Genomic DNA, 21,928 nt, shown 5'->3' with positions numbered 1-21,928 from the left:
AGCCAGGGGGGTGGGGGGTAAGGAGTGGGTGGGAGGCTGAATGCAGGGAACCCTCCTCAACAATGGGGGGAGGATTTGGTCTCATGAGAGTGTGTGTGCCACACAATCCCCACCCCAGGCTGTCCTTCAGTTTGCCTAACCTGTCCAGTGTTTTGGCTGGTGAAAGGTTGCAACCCTATTGAAGGCAGTTTGATTAATTAAATTATAGAGCATAGGCCTATATAAGGCCTGAGGGCCGGATCTGGCCCATTCGCCTTCAAAATCCGGCCCACGGACGATCCAGGAATCAGCGTGTTATTACATGAGTAGAATGTGTCTTTTTATTTAAAATGCATTTCTGGGTTATTTGTGGGGCTTAGGAATTCGTTCATTTTTCTTCTTCAAAATATAGTCTGGCCCCCCACAAGGTCTGAGGGACAGTGGACTGGCCACTTGCTGAGAAAGTTTGCTGACCCCTGGCATCTGCCATAGGGGATGGAACAGGTACATTATCTCACAGTAGGATCCTGCACACATCCACTTGCCTCTGAGTAATCCACCTGATTTAGAATACAAAAGCAGAGTTGCCGGCTAAATTTCCAGAGCCAGCTTTGGAGAAGATGTTCAGGGACTCATTAACTTCTGCCTCGAAGGAGAGGAGAACAGAGTTTTACATGTCCCAGATCGCTCCCCCCACCCCCCACCCAGGCTAGATTGAATTCCCATTTATTTCACTGAAATTTAAATGCATCCTTGTACTGCACTCAGTGTAAAGATTAAAGAGCACTTTCCATATATATAATGAAAGAGAGAGAACAAATATCTTTAAAGTTTTAAATATTACCAGTTGCAGTTTTAAAGACTTCCTATAGAGTTTGACCAAGCAACTATCAAAGAGTTGAGGCTTTAACCATGTCTGCGGAATATAAAGAAGGATTAATTGTAATGATGAAATTGTTAGCAGCTTGTAAACGACAGGCTTAGTTCTCCTAGAGATGAAAGATCTGTGCTCTCTATCATATTACAGCAAGTAGCTTCTAATCCTGAATCAGAGGAATCACTTTGCATAGTTTCTATAGCTGATAAGACAAAAATATAATTCAGAGCGAATGCTAATTATACACAGCTAAATTTGGTGTGAAAGAAGAATTGCCTGTGTGGGTGTTGCCAGTGCAACAATATCACAACTGTAGGAGCAAGCAAGGGACTGAGGGGCTGAGATTACAGATAAAGTAATGTTAGAAATTCTTCCATGGGTTTTGTGCAGCATGACCGGAGCATTATGCCGGTGTTGTGGTGAAGTATAACCATCTCAACAGAAGGATGCCATAGTTAAAAATGTGGAATCATACCTCATATCTATGTCAGAAAAGAAGGGATGTGGATGGTGCTGTGGGTTAAACCACAGAGCCTAGGACTTGCCGATCAGAAGGTCAGCGGTTCGAATCCCCGCGACAGGGTGAGCTCCCATTGCTCGGTCCCTGCTCCTGCCAACCTAGCAATTCAAAAGCATGTCAGAGTGCAAGTAGATAAAAAGGTACCACTCTGGCAGGAAGCTAAACGGCGTTTGTGTGCTGCTCTGGTTCACCAGAAGTGGCTTAGTCATGCTGGCCACATGACCCGGAAACTGTACTTGCTCCCTCGGCCAATAAAGCGAGCTGAGCACGGCAGCCCCAGAGTTGGCCATGACTGGACCTAATGGTCAGGGGTACCTTTACCTTGGACGGCTTTTTCTCACAATAAAGTTTTGTAATATGGAGGGGGGGGAAAGGTGATAAACCACATGGGCTGTTGACAGGAGAGGAAGGATTCTGGGGAAATATATGAGCTGGATTTGTTTCTGTCTGTGTTCAGGAGAAAGGAAGAGGGAGGGAGAGAGAATGTTTACTCATAATGGTTCAGCATTTTCAACTTGTTTTAAGTATGGGCTGCCTTTGATATACACTGCAATGCTACTTCCACAGTGACATATGCTATTGTTTCTTTTGGGTAGAATTAAGTGTCACACACTTCCAGCCATTCTATATGTGCAAACATTCAAGCTTGCCAGGCAGAATAATACATCCCCTCACCATTTGCAGTTCTGGGGGTTCTTCTCAGCCCCCTGAACCAATTTCAGGAGGTGGGAGAAAGAAAAGGGGGATAAGCTCCATTGTGCAAGCAGAAGTCTTTGTGCAGGTCTTCCCTTGATGGGGTTGGAGGGATGAATGCCATCCATAGTTTTCACATAGCCAGGGATATTTGTGTGCTAACATAGATTTTCGATCCAGCCTCTATTCTCTCATTTAGCATTACAAGCTCTGGTTCATGTACCCTCACGTTAAAGTTTCCAGCCAGCATAGCAATACATTTTGTCACCCTTAAATATTTACTTGGCATGGAAGTTTTTATTTCACATTTTAGAGGGGTGTTTTTAATAGGCTCTCACTGGCTACAGTGTGAAAAAGGCCTATCCAGGAAGCTCCAACAAGTGTCTATTTAGTCTCAGACTAAAAATTATTTTGTCATATAATTTGCAAATATTATTTTGTCATAATTATAAAGACTGGATGGTCGCACTTTCTTGAAGAGCTAATATTGTACCATTTGAAACAATGAAGAATTTTGTTGGCACCATAAAAACTATTTAATTCATTATACCATAAGACCTCATGGACTTTTATCCACTTGCTCAGATGCGTGAAACTTTACCCTCTGTAGGTATAATGCATGCAGATGTAGAGAGGGGAGATTGTTAAAAGTGGAGTGAAAATAGCAAAAACATGCAAAACTTAAAGCCTGTAAACTTCAAAAGAAGCATTTGAAGTTTAAATGTATGTAAAAATATTTATTTTATTACTTAGATTCATATCCTTCCATTCATCACCTTTGCGATTCCAAAGTGGGGAAACAGAAAATTGAATATTTTAACAAAATTAAAACAAACAATTTACAATAAAACACAATATAATGCCCACAACAATGATCCTACCCTGACAATTTGTTGCAGCAACATCTGACAAAATATCTCAGCAAGTTCCCACTAAAATCCTTGGAGAATAAAAATGTTTTTAATTGGTATCACAAGGTGACCAAAGATAACTCCGATCATAATTCATATGATTTATACACCCACACCCACACACCCATAGCTTGTGTGCTAGCACAGAAAAAAAGCCCAAGAAGGAAACAGATATTTTACTGGTTTCTGAATATTGCCGCTTCTGAAGTTAAATCTGTGCCCATTTATTCTTTTGCACAGACAGTAGGAAAGTATGTAATAATGACACCCATCATGCTGGAAGACAAGAATGTGAATGAACCCCTCATGCTATGATGTCTTGCGATACTGATGCCAAGATGGAGATGGACACAAAGTTGGCCTTTGGGACTGGTTCTTGTGTGTGTTTGTGTGGCACGTGGTGCTGATGAGTAAATCTGTTAGGCTAGTGGGCTGTCTGTAAACAAGTAGAGACTTATCACCCAGGGACTGTGAGGGGGGGAAATAGCATCACCCAGAATATGCAGCAGTGGTTATAGCTGTAAGTGGTGTGCTCTCACTTTCTCTTCTAGGTTTCTCCTGTAGCAGATTATTGCTAAATACCAATCTGATGGGTTTTTTTGGGTTGAATCACCACTCCCCACCCATTGAGCCAGCCAGAGGTTTTTGGAAACATATTGTTATCTCCCTTATCCCCCTTCAATGGTTTAAATAACCACCACATGACTGTTCGGTACACCTTTATTATAAAAGCTTAATATCCATAATTACCGCCAGAACGATGTTGTCTGCAAATCTGTCCATAGGTGCAACTATAGTTGTCACTTTCTGTGATACATAACTTGGATAAGAAATAAATTAGGGTACTGGTGGTCTATATGTTGAGATTGGAGTCTACCTATGGTGATAGTGCCAAAGCTTAAAACTATGGAGTGACAAGTTTGTTCATTTGGGTAGTAGACAGAAGGCCCTTGTTCATGTCCTGAGCTGCGCCTGTGCAGGTTTGCTGCTACACAACTGTATTATAATGTTTCATCAGGTCACGTTATTGCTTCTCATGTTACTCAGTGAGAAGAGGCCTATAAAATATATTGTTAGAGAGGTGCACTTAGCATCTGAGGTGCCTATGGAGTTTCCATCATGATTGATAGTATAATTGTGACTCTAGTCTTCTATTCAGAGCTCTTGCTTTCCCACTGTCTTGCTTGATACCAATCAGCATTTCCTTATGAGAATTTGTCCCTTGGCCACATTTTGCTCTGTTCTCTGAGCTGCTGCCCCTAGTTTTAATCACCTCTTGCAGTTTCTGCCACTAGCAAGATTTATGGGTGCGTGGAGATATTGTTAATTTAAAGCAATAAAGATTTGTAGGCTTTTGTATGGAGAAGAGGCACCTGCTGGAATAATGCTTCCCTCTAAGGCTTCATTTGGCATTTTCAGTGTGACACCCATTGTTGATTGGGCTGGTATCAGAATATAATGTATCATAGAGGCTAATTTTCAGAAACAGTTTTACCTAATCTTTCTTCAGTTCTCTATAGATCTAATGATGTGCATTAATCAGTAATTCCTAAGATTACTTATTTTCTCTTGAAATATATATCTGGCTGCTATTCTGCCATGGCTGACTATAAAAGGAAATTGCATATTCCTGCTAAGCAGCCAAATCATTCCATTATTGACATGAATCCAAATGTTTTATACAGGGATTTGTCTACTTGACTAGTCATCATGTTCTAGCATCCCTGTTTCCACATCTTGTTATTGTTTCTAAGTGATGGATTAGCCATTATGTTGAAATGACCTGCTAAGTAGGGCTAAGACAAATGCACATTTTTTTTTGTATTGTGAACTAGATCAAGCATGCAAGTGTGTATATCCTGTCATAAAGCAAGGGGAATTCGTCACAATCTTAGTTGAAAGTAGCCCCTATTTAAATAATTTTCTTTCTTCTTTTAGGACATAAGATATGTCATCTGAGGCCAGAAATTCCTGTTTGAGTTCTCCCCCCAACACTATGAAATACAATATCATCATTGGAGAAAAGTTGTTGATGTTGTTTAGTCATTTAGTCGTGTCCGACTCTTCGTGACCCCATGGACCAGAGCACGCCAGGCACTCCTGTCTTCCACTACCTCCCACAGTTTGGTCAAACTCATGTTGGTAGCTTCGAGAACACTATCCAACCATCTCATCCTCTGTCGTCCCCTTCTCCTTGTGCCCTCCATCTTTCCCAACATCAGGGTCTTTTCCAGGGAGTCTTCTCTTCTCAGGAGGTGGCCATAGTACTGGAGCCTCAGCTTCACGATCTGTCCTTCCAGGGCTGATTTCCTTAAGAATGGTTAGGTTTGATCTTCTTGCACTCCATGGGACTCTCAAGAGTCTCCTCCAGCACCATAATTCAAAAGTATCAATTCTTCGGTGATCAGCCTTCTTTATGGTCCAGCTCACACTTCCATACATCACTACTGGGAAAACCATAGCTTTAACGATATATGGACCTTTGTTGGCAAGGTGATGTCTCTGCAGCTGCTATAGGTCTTCCACCCTGAGGCTGGCATTGCAAATAGTGGACAGAAACAGCAAAACATAGTATGGGATCATTTGGCAGTGGATCTTAGGTATACCATCCAACTGCATTGCAGGGAGCAACTGATCAAGGGAGAAGATCCACAACACCACACCACTATCAGCATGTTCATGCTCCTATGAAAACAGCAACATTCAAGAGGCATGCAAGGCTAGTGCAAGAGGGATGTCTTCCTCTTGCTCTCATGCTTTCTCCCCACCCCATGTTACAAGAAGTAGAAGCAGCTTAGGCAGCCAACCATGGATGATTTGGGGTGGGGAAAACATGGGTCCCTACCACAGAGTTCTCCTGTAATTTCACAGGCTTGGTTTTGCTTCCATCAAATGAGAAATAAGAGTTACAGCTTTTTTTAAATTCCTCAATAGTGAATGGGAGAGAACAAAGCCATATTTTTCTTTAAGTGGACTTAGTCCTCAAATGAAGTTTGGCAGCTTCCAAAGTGCTTTGGACCAAGACAAAATATTTTCTTAAGTGGCAGTCAGTATCTACTGAAATTAGTCAGGAAGAACTTTTTGACATTAAGAGCTGCTAGACAATGGAACAGGCTCCCTCGGGAGGTAGTGGACTCTCCTTCCTTGGAGGTTTTTAAGCAGAGGTTGGATGGCCAACAGTCATGGATGCTTTATATGAGATTCCTGTATTGCAGGAGAGTGAATGAGATGACCCTCAGGGTCCCTTCCAACTCTACGATTCTATGATCTTGTGGTTGGAAACATCCCTATCAGTAATGAGGAGGTCCTATTTTCATGCATACAGCTGTTTTATTGACTCATTGAAAAGCTGGCTATATCTATAGAAAAGCTTTAAGTGCAATTATACATACACTTTACACATGTTTTCCCTATGATTGTCAAGGCACGGGGATATGGGGTACCCAGCCATCTGTAAAGATTGTGCATATGTCTGTTTTATCACTTGTACTTACAATGGGAAATTGCTGGTGGAAGTTGATTCTCAGTGTCTATAAAATGCACATAGTAGAATACATTTGCATATTCTTTACACGTGAGATTGCGTGTGTGAGGTTCATCAGCTTTCCACTTTACTAATGTAGGAAAAAAAGTATCATTTATGCAATGCCCCCTTAGATGGATGATTCAGCAGCTAAAATACAGGATCTGGATTGAACCTTGAATTTCATCCTTTCCAAATTGGTGCCCCACTTTGAAATTACTGGTGGTAGACTTGGAGCTGCAGTGTGCTTTGCCTTGCCAGCACTTTGCTAGTTTGTTTTGCTCCGTCTTTTGTTGTGCTTTACTCATTTGCAGTGATAGTGCTGCAGCTGTCTCTCAGCGAAATGGAAAGCAAAACAAACATTTTAGCAGGTTCCTTAGCATGTCCTCCTTGCATTTTGGAGGGGATAGATTGCTAGAAAACCCATTCCATTGAACAGGTGGTAGGCCTGTCGCCCATCCAAGAACAATGCAATAGATTCAGCTACCAGCCTGGCATTCTTCCAAAGTTTTATAAATTAGAGGCCTTTCAGAGGGGCATTTTTATTATGGTGACCTGGCTAACTCAGTTTTAATCCCTGTAGTAAATAACATTGCTTAAAATACATTTAGAATTAATTATTGAGGAGGACAATTAAGGATAATTAAGATAGCATTTTCAGAACAAGAGCAGGCAGTTCATCTGTATACTGTGCAAGATAAAGGCCATCAGCAAGTGGACCTGTTGCAGTTTTTTGAGATTATAGCTTTATTTTAATATATTATGTGATAAAATGCAAGTGTAAATGCTCAATTACGATTCAGTTAATGTCAGTGTTAACTCCATACTTGACTTCAGTGGCACTGAAAATTAGCTCTAGCAAATCACTTAAATAGAAGATTTCATTACTTACTGAAATGCATGGCACTTTAAGAAATTACAAGCATATTGCTATTTCAAGTGAGTAAGTCAGTTATTAGGTAGACTTGCAACCTATAGATTCTTCTATGTTAGTGAAGCCAGGTCAGTTTCTATTGGTACATCATCAAATTTTGATTATATTTTTTTTAAAATGTGACTGTTACCTGTGGGAACTTCTGCACCTCTGAATATTTTTGCACCTTGTTTATTTTTTTAACATAATATGTGTACCACTCAATTGTAATAAAAAGCCCTCTAAAAAGTTTACAAAAATATAAAACGAAACATGTAAATTCTTGATTAAAAATTAGTTAAAACCAGGTATTTAAAAGCATTCGAAAGATTACTAAAATCAACAGATGCTGAGATATGAGCTTGTTCCGCATCCAGTGCAAAGTCTCTCTGCCGGTACCCCATTTTTGTCTTAGGAAGTTCCATTCGTGTATAGGGGCGAGCTGTGATTTTGTGCCTTGTGCCCGCCAGATCTGTGTAGGGATTGCAGGGGGGTGCAGCATCCGGAGGTGCCACTATAGTTTGGCTACTGGATGGAGTCTGTAATATTTCTGTGGAGAGGGTCTCCACAGAGACCCTCCACACTCCACAGCTCGCCCCTATACACGAAGCCAAGCCAGAGCACAACTAAATGCAGCACAGCCATCTTCTCAGAAAAACTCTTCACAAGCTCAAGAGGTCAAGACACGAAAGCTTTAGCAACTGATCTACACTTAATGACCCACCCAGTGGTATTCTGAATATCACTCATGAAATCACTCAAGATATCCCTCAAGTAATTAAGGAACAAAAGAAGAAAAGGCACACTAATCTAGGAACTTCCTCTCTGCCCAGAACGTTGGAGGCTATACACCACACCCCTCAACAGTATTTATAGGAACTCAAACACCAGATTCTGCTCTGTTCCAGTAACAAGAAGCCGAAAGCACCAGCCTGAAGATGACGAGTGAGACCTCATCGAAACGTCGCCCAGACACCCCGACTCTTACACGGGAAGACACCCGAAGACACCAAAACCTGCATATATATATATATATATATATATATATTCGGAAGACACCCGAAGACACCAAAACCTGCATTCCTGTACCCGTGAAAATCTACGAAAGCATATATATATATATATATATATATATATATATATTACTTAGCATGCTTATTTTAGTCTTGCTCTCTAGAGGTTCTTAGCTTGTCATTGTCTGCTTCTCTCCTGCCCCCAACTCCATGCACTGAACTTGATCGTGGATTTGGGTGTCAAATATAAGTAAGCATAAATGATTCAAAGAGATTTGCCTGATCTCAGGCTTGACAGTAGATAATACATATCAGCTCTGTGTCTGTGTACAGGAAGACTTTGTCTCTAGTCTATCCAGGATATTTATTTATTTTTATTTTATTTATTTATTACTTTTCTATACTACCCTTCACCCAATGATCATAGGGAAGTTTACAACATAAAAACACAAAAAATACATAACATAGTAACAAACAAAACAATAAGACACACACCCCAACATACAGCGTTTAAAAGGCCATATATTATTTTATTAGCTAAAGGCATGAGAGAAGAGGAATGTTTTCCCCTGGCACCTAAAGATATGTAATGAAGGCTCCAGGTGAGCTGCCACAAAGGGGTGCCACTGCAAAAAAAGGGTCTGTTCTCATGTTGCTACCCTCCAGACTCTCTAGAGCAGGGCATACGAAGAAGGGCCCCTGATGATGATCTCAGAGTCTGGGTTGGTTCATATAGTGAGAGGTGGTCCTTGAGGATATTGGATCTTACAGGGGCCATTGCAACTTACAAGGCACATTTGAAATCCCATCTGACATAGTGATGGGCATTTTCGGTGTTAGCATGGGATAGATGTGAAGAGGCATGTTATGTGAAGATGCTGACTCCCTCATATTGGATTAGCCACAGAAAACAGAGCCAGTGTGTTGTAGTGGTTAGAGAGCTGGCTGTTGGATTTGTATATACCTCTCACTGTGCAGATATGTAGGATTGGTTCATCACATGTCTGTGTTATGCATTCCAGCACCGACTGTTGGAATCACGGGAACGGATGTTTACTGTACTCTGTTTCCATTTGGTTTTGCTTTCACTTCTGACTTCTGTCTGAGGAAGACCAGAGAGAAGAGACATGTTTTCTTTTGTTCTGCCTTACGCTTAATAAAGCAGCTTTAATGCTTACAACCTCAGCCTAGCTCTGACTGCATTTATCTCTGCTGGACTCTGAATATGTGTTCAGTGTCTCCAAGACATGAGTCTTTATAAATCGTTGGGGAAGGTGATTCAGAACTCCCTAGAGCTACACGCTGATGGGAGAGACAGGCTGGAATCGTTCGTGTTGTATGCCTGGGGGTCATCCTTCCCCCTGCTGACCTGACACTGGCTCGGGGCCTAGGAAAACAGATTCAAATCCCTACTTGGCCATGTAGCCTTGGGCTGGTCATCTTCTCTCAGGCTAATGTGGTCCACAGGGTTGTTCAATAAAATAATTTTTTTTGCACAAAATCTACTCATCCAGTATTTTGAGTCACTGAGATGCCAATTGCACCTGTGAATGTCTGCAAGCAACCAGTGCCTTAGTAGATGGACTTAATGGCAGCTCTCAGTCAAAGATTTTTGGATATCAATTCTCAGGGCCAGCCCACCTATTAGGCATGGTAAGGTGGTTGCTTCAGCATGGCAGGCTCCCAGAGGCACTGCAGCCCTCCATCTGCTGGGCACTCATGACCCACTGCTGGGTGTTCACTGCTGCTGCTGGGTGCTCTCCTCCTCCTCCAGCTCCTGTGCAGTCACCACTGCGGTCACTTCACCTCTTCTATGGCCTACCAACTGCTGTGCCTCCTCCTCCTCTGTCTGGAGGTGGGCTGGGAAATCCCCAGTGTGCTGAGGGCAAGGAGCATGGCAGCAGGCGGCTTGCAGTGGAGGGGACATGACCATGGCAGTGTGTGGATGCAGCAGCAGAGGAGGAACAGGAGGTGGAAGTGAGCATGCAGTGGTGGTAAACACTGGAGTGACAAACACTGGAGTGACAAACTGGAGACTGGGGAGGGGCGTAACACTGGGGGGTGCCTCCAGGGGCAGGAGGTGGTATTGAGGTGTGGGGTTGCCTCTGGCAGCAAAACATCCCATCCATTTTTCTCTGTTCACAGAAAGATCTTAGCAAAATGTGTTGTTGAGGGTTTCCCCTCAACATTTCTGGGGCAAAATGTTGTGGGCCTCCTTCAAAAGAATAACTGAAGTCCTCAGATTTAATGGTTGGTTCAATACCAAGCTATCCATATGAGAGGCAAGCTTACACCTGTCTGTAGCCTGTGAGATATGCTGACCAACATTCAGTCACAAGCCTCCATTCTAATATGAAAATTTTGCAGCTGATGAACAGTTAGTGCTATACAAAGAGTGCTGTCCAATGGGGCAGTATATACCATGCAACACGGCATAAATTCTGTGTATGTTTATTGATGAAGACATATATGTGGTGGGGAAACTGAAGCTAGCCCAGCAACTCAAAACCAAAGCCAGACTTGTTGAGAAACTGTTGATACATTTATAATGTTCTGAATGGAATATTACAAATTGATAGCATCTTTTCCAGTGTCCCACTGGCCAGAGTGTTCACTCAGAACAACCTGACTCTGGCTCATGCATTCAAAAAAAAACAGCCAACCAACCAACCAACCAAAACCCCCAGAGTTCTTTGTCCACAAACCCAGAAGTGTCAACAGCAACTTTTTAAATAAGTGATGCATTGAGACTTTCCAGGACAGAGTAAGAAACAAAATCAAAACAAACTAGTAAAGAGAACCTCCAGAGAAAATGAAAAGAATGTCTTAATAATGTCCATTTCATTTAATGTTTTCAGTCCCACAAACTACAGACAATACTTTGAAGGTTCACAAAGTATAAATGGATTGCCAATAAAATAGTAATAATAAAAATGATCAGGGCAGCGACTGTATATGTTATATTGATTTTATCAAAGGGTGCTGAAGAGATGTGCTTTTATTAACTTACTCTCTATTTTTCCACAAAAGTAACAGTATCTGATTCATATCTCCTAATGCTGTAATAGAGATCTTTCTTACGGAATCCATAAGCATTTTGAAGGCTTAGCTAAGTGCCCTTGAATATGAAGTTGCAAAACTTTTCTTGTTCTTGATTCGCATGGAGTGAACATGATGCATTAACAATGGTGACATTGTTGGCAACTACTCTGTTGTAGACTGAAGAGTACCTTTTCCATGATGCTGTTTCATATGGATTCTTTCCTCCACCCTCTATTTTAATAACACTTTTAAGGACAAATGCGAACCCATATGGGGCTGGCAAGGTACTTGGATATGCTTCAGAGGACCTGATCATCTGTAAGGCTGATTCAGCTGACAGGCACAAGAGATGTGGCTTTTTCCATGATGGGACACCCCCCCCAAAAAAACCCCTTCTTTATAAAGAAACAGGGTTCATCTGAACTCTTTCTTCAAAATAAAGCAGTATTGATTGTCTCGTTAGCATGTGAAATTTGGCTGCCCATTTTAATGTTGGTGTCATGGATAGTAATCTCTCTGTATAACTCTTGTGTGTTGTTTACTGCTCCCATTGCATGACAACCCATCTACTCCCCACCACCAAGAGCCTGTCACCCACAAATATCTTCATTCTTCTTGCTTGCAGAACCTCCCACACCGATTGCACCTCCAGAACTTCTAGCAGTTGGAGCCACCTATCTATGGATCAAGCCAAATGCCAACTCCATCATTGGAGATGGACCTATCATCCTGAAAGAGGTGGAGTACCGTACGACCAATGGGAACTGGGCTGAAACTCACATTGTTGATTCACCCAATTACAAGTTATGGCATCTAGACCCCGATGTGGAGTATGAGATCAGAGTGCTTCTTACCAGACCTGGAGAAGGAGGAACTGGACCTCCTGGACCTCCGCTCACAACAAGAACAAAATGTGCAGGTAAGTCATATTGATTTTAAGACTCTGTGAGTGTCATACAAACAGGGGCATGTTATGGTAAAGGCTGATTTTCTGTTGACCAAATAATCAGATGTAGTATATGGCCCAAGTAAGTTCCTCCACTCTTATTGTACTTCCCCTGCCTGCTGCATATTTCCCGCCCCCTCATTTTTTTTAAAAAAGAGGATATGTATTTCATTGTATTTGCTTATGACCTTATGCCCATCCCATTCCCATAAGTTCAGGTTGTTTTATAATCAGTGCTTTTTTTCTAAAAAAATGTTTAGGGGTACTCTCATTTTCTTACTCGTATTGAAATACTGCCCATCAATGGGACCAAACTTAGATTCACAAAAAAGTTAGGGGTATGCGTACCGCTGCACCCCCCAAAAAAACACTGTTTATGATATATTGAAAAGTTTAAAATATATGAATTGTGGTACAATATAAATGACTCTGCTTTGTAATCACATTGGTGTATTCCATTTTGATTTGTGCACACACACACACACACACACACACACACACACACAGAGTCACTCACATAATGTGAGAAGGAACACATGGCAATGTAAGTGATGTGGGTTGCTCTTTTCTTATATATCCTTCAAAAAAGAATCGGGAATCATTGGGTCTCAACACTGAAGTCTGAGAACAGGCGTTTTGACCAGAGTTTTTCATTGTACTTCTACTTCTTGGAGGGCTCTTTCAAGAGTCTTCTCATTGTGATGGGACTTATGTAAGAAGAGTCGGTCCATGTCATGTATGATACACTGCATAATACAACACTGTTAAATCAGCTTGTCCTCTGGCGTATCAATATACTGTTTCTGAATTTATGGTTTCTGTGTAGAAAACTGATAGTGGGACTGCAACATTGTACTCTAATGGACACATTTGCCTTACTGCATAGGGTTTATGGACAGTTATATGGATGAACATGTAGGACAAAACAATGGGGCTTCTTCTGCTACCTTTTCATTGTTATGTCAGTAGTACTAGTAGCATGAGAATTTGGAGAGTTGCGGTGTAACACCAAGCACTGTAAGCGGGACCTTGCAGGGGGGAGGGGCAGCTAGGTACACTTGTCCTGGGCCTCAGAGGGCAAAGCCAGTTGGAGCAGTGTGTGGGGCTTCCAGGGTTCTGTTGGACTTAGGCTGTCATGCCAAGCACACCCCATGCCTCCCAGTCAACCAGGGACTCCCAACCCTGGGCTTCAGACAAGCTCTACATGGGCCTGACTATAAACGTACATTCAGAATATGCACTGTCTTGCTTTGCATGTTGTGGTATGTCAGACTATGGTTTCCTGGGACCACACAAACTTGCAGGCTACTTAAGAGATTCTTGCAACCACTCTGCTCATCCCTGGCCTTTTTTGCTCTCACACTAAGCTAAGGTAAGCCAAACTAAAGCCAAGGTTTGGTTTGGTTCAGTATACCATCTGAACCAGACTCATGGTTAATCACTCTCCTCCCTAACCACATGGGGCAGCCAAGAATAAACCTTTACAGTCATACCTTGGGTTCAATATGCTTCATGTTGAGCGCGTTCGAGTTGCACTCCGCGGCAACATGGAAGTAATGGGTTACTTCCAGGTTTTGCTGCTTGTGCAGACGCTCAAAATGACATCACGCACATGCGCAGAAATGGCAAAAAGCGACGCGTGCGTGCGCAGACATGCCGCTGCTAGTTACGTTTGCTTCTGGATGTGAACGGGACTCCGGAACGGATTCCGTTCGTATCCAGAGGTACCACTGTATATTTTTTGGAGAAGACAGTGAGAAGTGATTCACACTGTTTTTGAGTAGGCTATCATCTCTATGGTGGCACTCCATAAAAGAATGATGGAGACAGTAACAGCCAGAGCTCTGTGAAGCAGGTGACTTTTTAAAAAGTGTTTAAATAATCATTTGCAAAATAAAAAGGGTGGGGGAGGTGAAAAGCTTCCCTTCCCCAGTGCAAACCCACTTCTCATATTGGTGGATGAATTGTAGGCCTTGAAAGGGCACCCAAAGGGGCACCTTCAACAGGCAATGGATGGCTGGATGGGCTAGTTGAATTGACTGTAAACACTTCTGCCCTCAACTTAAACTCTGTGAAAACTTTGGGCCAGATCTTGCTTCATTGGTGGTCTTGGACTATAGCTCAGGTCTTTCCTCTTAGCACCCAGGTGTGGGTTGTTGTTGTTGTTTTGCTTTTGTTTTAATGTATTACAGGGAGTAATCAGCAGGTGGCTTTCAGAAGCTAGAGGGGAAGACAGGTTTTCTGTCGTTGTTGCTGGTGGTGTAAGAGGTGAAAAAAAAAGTGAAAAAAATAAACTATCATCCCAACAGGCTCGTTATCTGAGAACATGCCAGTCTCATCTTCTGTAAATCCTCCAACGATGAAGTCACTGTCAAATCCTACAGCCTGAAGCCAAATTTTGTGTTGTAAAAGATTGTTTCAAATGACTCTAGTGGAAAACAGAGTGATTCTGAAAAGTCAAAGCTGCTAGAGATGGGAGGCTGGTTGCTTTATGAAACAGGATACTTGCGGCTGAGACTTGGTTGCCAGTCACAGCTCACAGTTTCTAATGTGAGACTTCACTATTCACAAGAGCTGACAGTTAAATGACAGGATGTGCATGCCCTATGAAGTAATCTGATATGATACTCTGCATGTGCTGGGCTTCGTGCACCTTCCATTTTAGTGTTGAATCTCACCCGCCCCCCAAAGTATTTAATGCTGCCCTAAGTTGGGCCATAAAAGGGAGAATTTCCAGCATTTGTCTGGTTCTCATAGAGAAGAAAACCCAAGGTTCAACATTTGTTTTACTGTAAAGGAAATATTTATAAGAATATTGAATTACAGAAAAACTACAAGAATTCCAAATCTCATACTTACTGTACTCAAATCTCAGAGTTTTCTAGAGAAGACACAAATTTGCCCACTCTTAATAAGAGAGCAATCCAGATAAATTAATAAAGGTTTTACTGTTGTAACAATTGTTTTCTCAAAAATTATCTTCTGTATCATGAAAATAAATAAAAACATAATAATAATAATAATAATAATAATAATAATAATAATAGTAAGTTTTTATGTTGTCACCAACAACATTTGGATGTAGCCCACCTTTGCACAGGCTAACTGGCATGGGTACAGTTAAATATTAAATTGGGTGGTGGAAAACAGTCACGTAGACAGTAATAGATAATTGACATTTGCTCACTTGCCACCTGTCTTTTCTTGTTGAAGAAAAACTCACCATCACAGAGATTTCACTTAGGTAGTGTCACGCTCCATTATTTGCTTTTTGATGAGAATGAGAATTGAGACGGAAGTTCGCCAGTTTCAGATCATGAGCCTCCCCTATGTCAATACAATTGATTAAATGTTCTTGGCTCTGAAGACAGAATAGCATGATAAATACCATTCCCTAAGTATGTCTTCAGCAGTTACTATCGTTATCATTATATATATATATAAAATTTTATCCCACTTTCCCCCCTAATTTCAGCTGTTACAATAAAAAACAGCACAGCAGCCACACTTTCATTAAAAGCAGTCAATTCCCAAAAGCCTGTTAGAAGAAAGTCTTCACCTGCCAGCAGAAAGACAGCAAAGAGGGAGCCAGTCTAACATATTTAGGGAGGGAGTTAAGCCTGGGAGCAGCCACCGAGAAGGCCCTGTCCCATATCCCTACCAAGTATACCTGTGAGGGTGGCCTCTCTACCTGACTCTTGGGTCTCACTTCAGATGACACCCTCTCTCCTCAGGCCATAGCCCTCATTCATCCTGCTTTGTAACCAAAATATTTTTGCTTGGCTGGAATATGTCAATGAATCATGATAGTGCTCCTTATTTGCACAGCAGCAGGATGAGAGAGGTGTGTGAGTGTGTGTAGACACTAGTCTACTGTAGAAAAGTAAAATTTACATTTGACTTTCCACCGGCTGTTGCTTCTGCCTCCGCTCAACACTGGCATGTGGTCCTCAGAAGATGGCCCAGAAAGAAATGTGGCTATTGAAAAGGATTCCGTACCCTTGAAGTAAGTGCTGACAGAGACGGCTTCAGCCATGCCTGATATATTCATTTTCCTAGAATTCTGGTACTCTGGAGAAATGAGGGTGTTGGGTTTGGCTGGACTCTGGAACCACCTTCTCTGGTGCTTTCATGAACTGTGCACCCACTCCCCACACAAGGGAATAAATGAAAGTGGTGGTTACTGGCCTACAGTACTACATACATTGCCACCCCAAACATGTGGTCCCAGACCTAGGTCTCACAGCCCATGGACAATGGCAGTACAGGGTGTAGAATTATTTTGCTGCATTTTATAAAATGAAGTGAGCCAAAATGCTCTCATACTGAAGTCTTATCTTTTAAAAAAGGGATCACAGATATATAGATCCACAATCCTCCTAGCCTAATATCATCTACCAGGCTTTTCCATGGATTAATAACTCGCTATTCCAAACTTGATTTATGTCTGCTGTTACAATATATCAATGTGCTTTATGCATCTTTCTCTTTCCCTCTCTATTCTGAGCATGGCTCTGTTGAAGTCATATTTATGGGCCCCCAAGGTGTCTGCAGAAACAAGAGTGCACTATATTGATGATACAATTAATACAATATCATTATCTTTTTCTAAGACGGCAGGTGGGCAGCATCACAGTATATTAGTGAAATATTATGTGATTTTGAGATAAAATTCCCTGAGACTGAGGGGAAAGCATCATAGATGAAAATCTCATTTTTTTCAAATGCTTAATGCTCCAATCGATATGACCAGGGACTGCAGCATTTTGTGGCATTTTTTTGCCGGTTTGTCATAAGATTTTGCTCCCCAAAATAGGATTCTGTTTAGTAGAAGGAGGCAACTGTTTTCAATGCATCCTCTTTTTCTTATCTATTAGCTCCAAGTGGAGCACAGTACCTGGGAAGGCTTGTTTTTTTTTCTGCTTCAGTGGTAAATTTGGAAAGTGACTTGATTATTATTTTAATAAATGCTCAGAAAGACAGGCTGTAACATGCCTATTCTTGCTGCTCATATTATCTCTCTAGCTTGAAACCTTTAAAACAAAAGATGTTGCTATTATGGTACAATGAAACTGAAGCAATTTGCTGGTGCAATATTTCCATAACATTTTCAGTCTGATAAGAACGGAACAAGAAATGTGAACTTTACTTATCATCATCATCACAATAACCTTAAGATGTAAACTCCTTGAATTAGCCTAGTCTCTTCTTCCATGTACAGTGATACCTCGGCTTAAGAACTTAATTCGTTCCGGTGGTCCGTTCTTAACCTGAAACTGTTCTTAACCTGAGGTACCACTTTAGCTAATGGGGCCTCCTGCTGCCGCTGCGCCGCCACCACGTGATTTCTCTTCTCATCCTGAAGCAATCTTTTTTAACTTGAGGTACTATTTATGGGTTAGTGGAGTCTGTAACCTGAAGCATCTGTAACCTGAAGCATCTGTAACCTGAGGTACCACTGTATCTCTTGTGCTTTCTAACTTCTTTACATAATGCACCCTATTAATTTGTTAGTTTCTGAGCCTTTTCCATGTCCCCACCTGAATGTTGTCTATGTTCCTTTCACAATTATCTTCTCTTCAGCACCCAGCACATTGCTAGAGTTGTTGTTGTTGTTGTTGTTGTTGTTGTTGTTCTTCTTCTTCTTCTTCTTCTTCTTCTTCTTCTTCTTCTTCTTCTTCTGTGATCACTTGTAGCCGACTAAGATTGTCTTCCATGAATATGGTCTTAAAATTGTGTCCATAAGTGAGTGTGGAGGCCAATTCCGGATCTGCACATCCTTCCACAGTGTGGACAAAGGTTTCTGGGCAGGAGTTGATCACAGTGAGGATTTGACAAATGTGTCTTGCTCTTAGAGTACAACAAAGACCTGAACAACTTGAACAGTGCATTGTTTGGTACCCCCTGGCAAAGAAGCAAGTGGCAGAAATGAAATTTCACCAAGTGACAAGAATTGTTGCATTCTACATTTGGTTAGTTGGTTGTGGATTTCCACAGCTGAAGCAAAGGGGAAATGTTTATTTAGGACTTGTTCCATTTGAATGACAGAAGAATTACACACTCACCTTTTCCCTCAGTGTGAGAAGGGAAAACCTTTACAAGGCTTGGAATAAAAGTTTCCCCTATTGCTTCTGTCTCTGTTTTGTGTTGCTGCAGAATGGGAATCAGTGCAAGTTGCACTGTGAGTGCGTGGGTGACTCAGTCGAGAAAGGTGGCTCTTTTCATGATCAAAGGTGTAGCATGCCCTGGAGCAGATTTTGATGGGAGTCATCAAAATTGTGTGTTTGTCTCACTATACTTTTCTTCCTTTTCCCATTCCTTTTGACCTCCCTTGGCCCATAAAACCCACGTGTTCAAACTGCTGTGGCAGGAAAAATACAATGTACTTGCTGATGTTTATAGCCTGTGAAATAGTGAGACCTGGTGCACAGTTTGTCTGTCTTCTCCATAGAACTAATAATACTGGCAAAGATTGTTATGTAAAGGAAGAGGTGTTCTCAGTTGCCAAATAAGTCTTCATTTCACATGTAGTTATTCATCATTTATTTTTATATACCACTTAATGCTAAAATAGGCTTCTAAGCAGCTTAACAAAGTATATAAAAAACCACAAATAATCACTATCCATAATGAAAATATGCAATAAAACAATTTCACTTAAGCTACACAGCTATGAACATCAGAGATTGGGGTCCAGAGATCCAGGGAATATCTGAGTAAAGAGGTGCATCTTATATTTCAGCAAAGGGTGCATTCCATAAATCTGGTACCACCAGTGAGAAAACACTGCAGTAAACTGGAAACCATCAGGACCTGGCAAGACTATCAGAATTTGTTGATCTTCATGCCCTTACCAGGCACTGGAGATGATGTCAGTCTTTGCATCAGTGCCTCAGTATTATCTTTGAGACATGGAAGAGGTGAAAAGTAGAGTGTATTATATATATATATATATATTTGCTTTCGTAGATTTTCACGGGTACAGGAATGCAGGTTTTGGTGTCTTCGGGTGTCTTCCCGTGTAAGAGTCGGGGTGTCTGTGCGACGTTTCGACGAGGTCTCACTCGTCATCTTCAGGCTGGTGCTTTCGGCTTCTTGTTACTGGAACAGAGCAGAATCTAGCCAAGCCAGAGCACAACTAAATGCAGCACAGCCATCTTCTCAGAAAAACTCTTCACAAGCTCAAGAGGTCAAGACACAAAAGCTTTAGCAACTAATCTACACTTAATGACCCACCCAGTGGTATTCAGAATATCACTCATGAAATCACTCAAGATATCCCTCAAGTAATTAAGGAACAAAAGAAGAAGAGGCACACTAATCTAGGAACTTCCTCTCTGCCCAGAACGTTGGAGGCTATACACCACACCCCTCAACAGTATTTATAGGAACTCAAACACCAGATTCTGCTCTGTTCCAGTAACAAGAAGCCGAAAGCACCAGCCTGAAGATGACGAGTGAGACCTCGTCGAAACGTCGCACAGACACCCCGACTCTTACACGGGAAGACACCCGAAGACACCAAAACCTGCATATATATATACACACACACACACACACACACACACATCAATATAAATATCTTTTTTGTTCACAGTGGCAATGTGTTTTAAGAAGTTACCTTTTCTTTCTGTAACTGTCACAAAACACACACATACACAGTTCTGAGATTATTTCCATATTCAGTACTTGTGGTTTAAGTGGCCTCACCAGGCATAGTCATATATTGTGCAATGGTGCCGGAACTAAACTCAACAATTGAGCATCCCTCAATGGACAGAACTGTCAGTTTTGATTTCTCTCAGTTTCTCTTTTCCAGTCTTATGCTCTGTTATCCATCCTCCCATTTTTTTTGGTGATATATCCTTTTGAAAGCCCGCCAAAAAATCATCAGCATTTGGGCTCCCCATTTCAGTGTGCTTTTCTCCTCCTATATACATTTGCATCTGGGATGTTGCTTTATTCACACACTTTTGCGAGCCATTTGCCCTAATATAATGCATGTGATATGTTATTTTCACTGACTTAATGGAATCAATGGAGCACACTTTTTGCTCCAAATATGCATTGTTTGCACTTTATTTGGTAGGAGAGCTGCCTCACAAAATCCAGTAAAGTACAAATTTCAGAGCATAACTGCATGTCAGTATGAATATCATTTCAGGGACTGTAAAGTAGGCAGACTCACAATAAAATGTGGATTGAACTGAATTTCTCCTTTATCCCAAGCAGAGAGTAGATGGAAGCAGAAAAAACAGGAGCCACACATGAAGCTGGGTTGAAAACACCCCTCAATTTTGTCCCTGGTACGCAATAATTAATATATTAAAATACACAATGAAACAATCCCATTAGAATTCAGTGATTAAAACAGGAGGCACAGGTCAATGTTGCTGCCATCCCAGCAGTTGCTGACAGGAGAAAACCAAACCATCTTGCTTGTTGGGTTAACTGGGGGACGAAAGAGGGTATTAAGGCAAAATATGTTGTGAGCTGCTCATGTTGTCTGCAGCCACCAGTTTGAAGGTTTGGCTGGTATCCTATTTCAGTGGTGGACTGAGCTGTCTGCTCAGACCGCTAGGCATGCTTAAGCTCCTCCCATTAAGATTTGTGACCCCTCCCATTCCCTCCATCTTGCGGAGTTCTGATAACATCACTTAAGGTTGTATTCAGCACAGTGCTAACAAAGTGTCTAGATTTGAGGATGGTGCAGGCATGCAAAAAGTGAGGACAGCTGGGAGAATCCATTGCGCTAGCACAGGAGAGGATAACTTTTTAAATATATATATATATTTACTGTATTAAAATTATATACCACTCTTCATCTGAGGATCACAAGGCAGTTTACAGTATTAAAAATATATTTAACACAAAAACAAACATAACAATATCCCCCTCACACAAGGCCATAGATTGTTTAATTAGCCAAAGGTCTTGTAAAAGAGGAATGTTTTCACCTGGTGGGACTTAAAGGGGAGCGAAACTTGCATAAAGGGTTTAAAACAGCCCTCACATTCCTGTTTGAGCCCCTGGATGCTCGAATGAGAGCACAGAAGCTGTCTTAATGTCTTTGTCAAAGCCTCTTTGATGTACCTTACACACACTTTTGCACATGGCTTTAATCTCATTTGGTGAGTGCTGATTAAATCCTGTTGCTTTGCTGTGTGATCTTGAGGCCTGCTTGGAATGTGAGTGCCCAGTGAATGCAGGATTAAATTCTGTCCTCCTGCTCATCAGCTGACACCACTAGTGACATCAACTAATGGATGAGTGGCTATGATTTGAGAAAACAGCCTTGTGGGCCAAATTAGGCTCCCTGGTAGGCTAAGACTGGCCTATAGGCCAGAGACTCCACACCCCTGCACTAGTGCGAATGACTGCACTGGCACAACAATTTAGTTGAATGCCTCCCTTAGTTGTGAATCAAAACCCAGGTCTTTCCAGTATTTCCAGTTTGGGTGGAAAAGTGAAATATGTAGTGCCCTTTCCCTGGATTTTCTCCCCTCTCTTT

The 21,928-nt window shown here is 41.6% G+C and overlaps 1 protein-coding gene across 16 annotated transcripts in view; it reads left to right on the top strand.

Annotated features, from left to right (window-relative positions):
• The window catches only part of PTPRT (protein tyrosine phosphatase receptor type T), a 620,908-nt gene that overhangs the window by 322,537 nt on the left and 276,443 nt on the right, over positions 1 to 21,928 (top strand). For all 16 annotated transcript variants that reach the window (XM_082225799.1, XM_082225800.1, XM_082225808.1 and 13 more), the window contains exon 7: positions 12,097 to 12,390. In XM_082225799.1, the coding sequence (XP_082081925.1) occupies positions 12,097 to 12,390 (294 nt within the window). The remainder of the gene's footprint in view (positions 1 to 12,096; positions 12,391 to 21,928) is intronic.

The sequence above is a fragment of the Podarcis vaucheri genome (assembly GCF_965113315.1).
Source record: "Podarcis vaucheri genome assembly, chromosome: 6".
NCBI classification, from domain to species: domain Eukaryota; kingdom Metazoa; phylum Chordata; class Lepidosauria; order Squamata; family Lacertidae; genus Podarcis; species Podarcis vaucheri.
The sequence above is the reverse complement of the archived record's forward strand: the minus strand, read 5'-3'. Positions and strand labels throughout refer to the sequence as shown.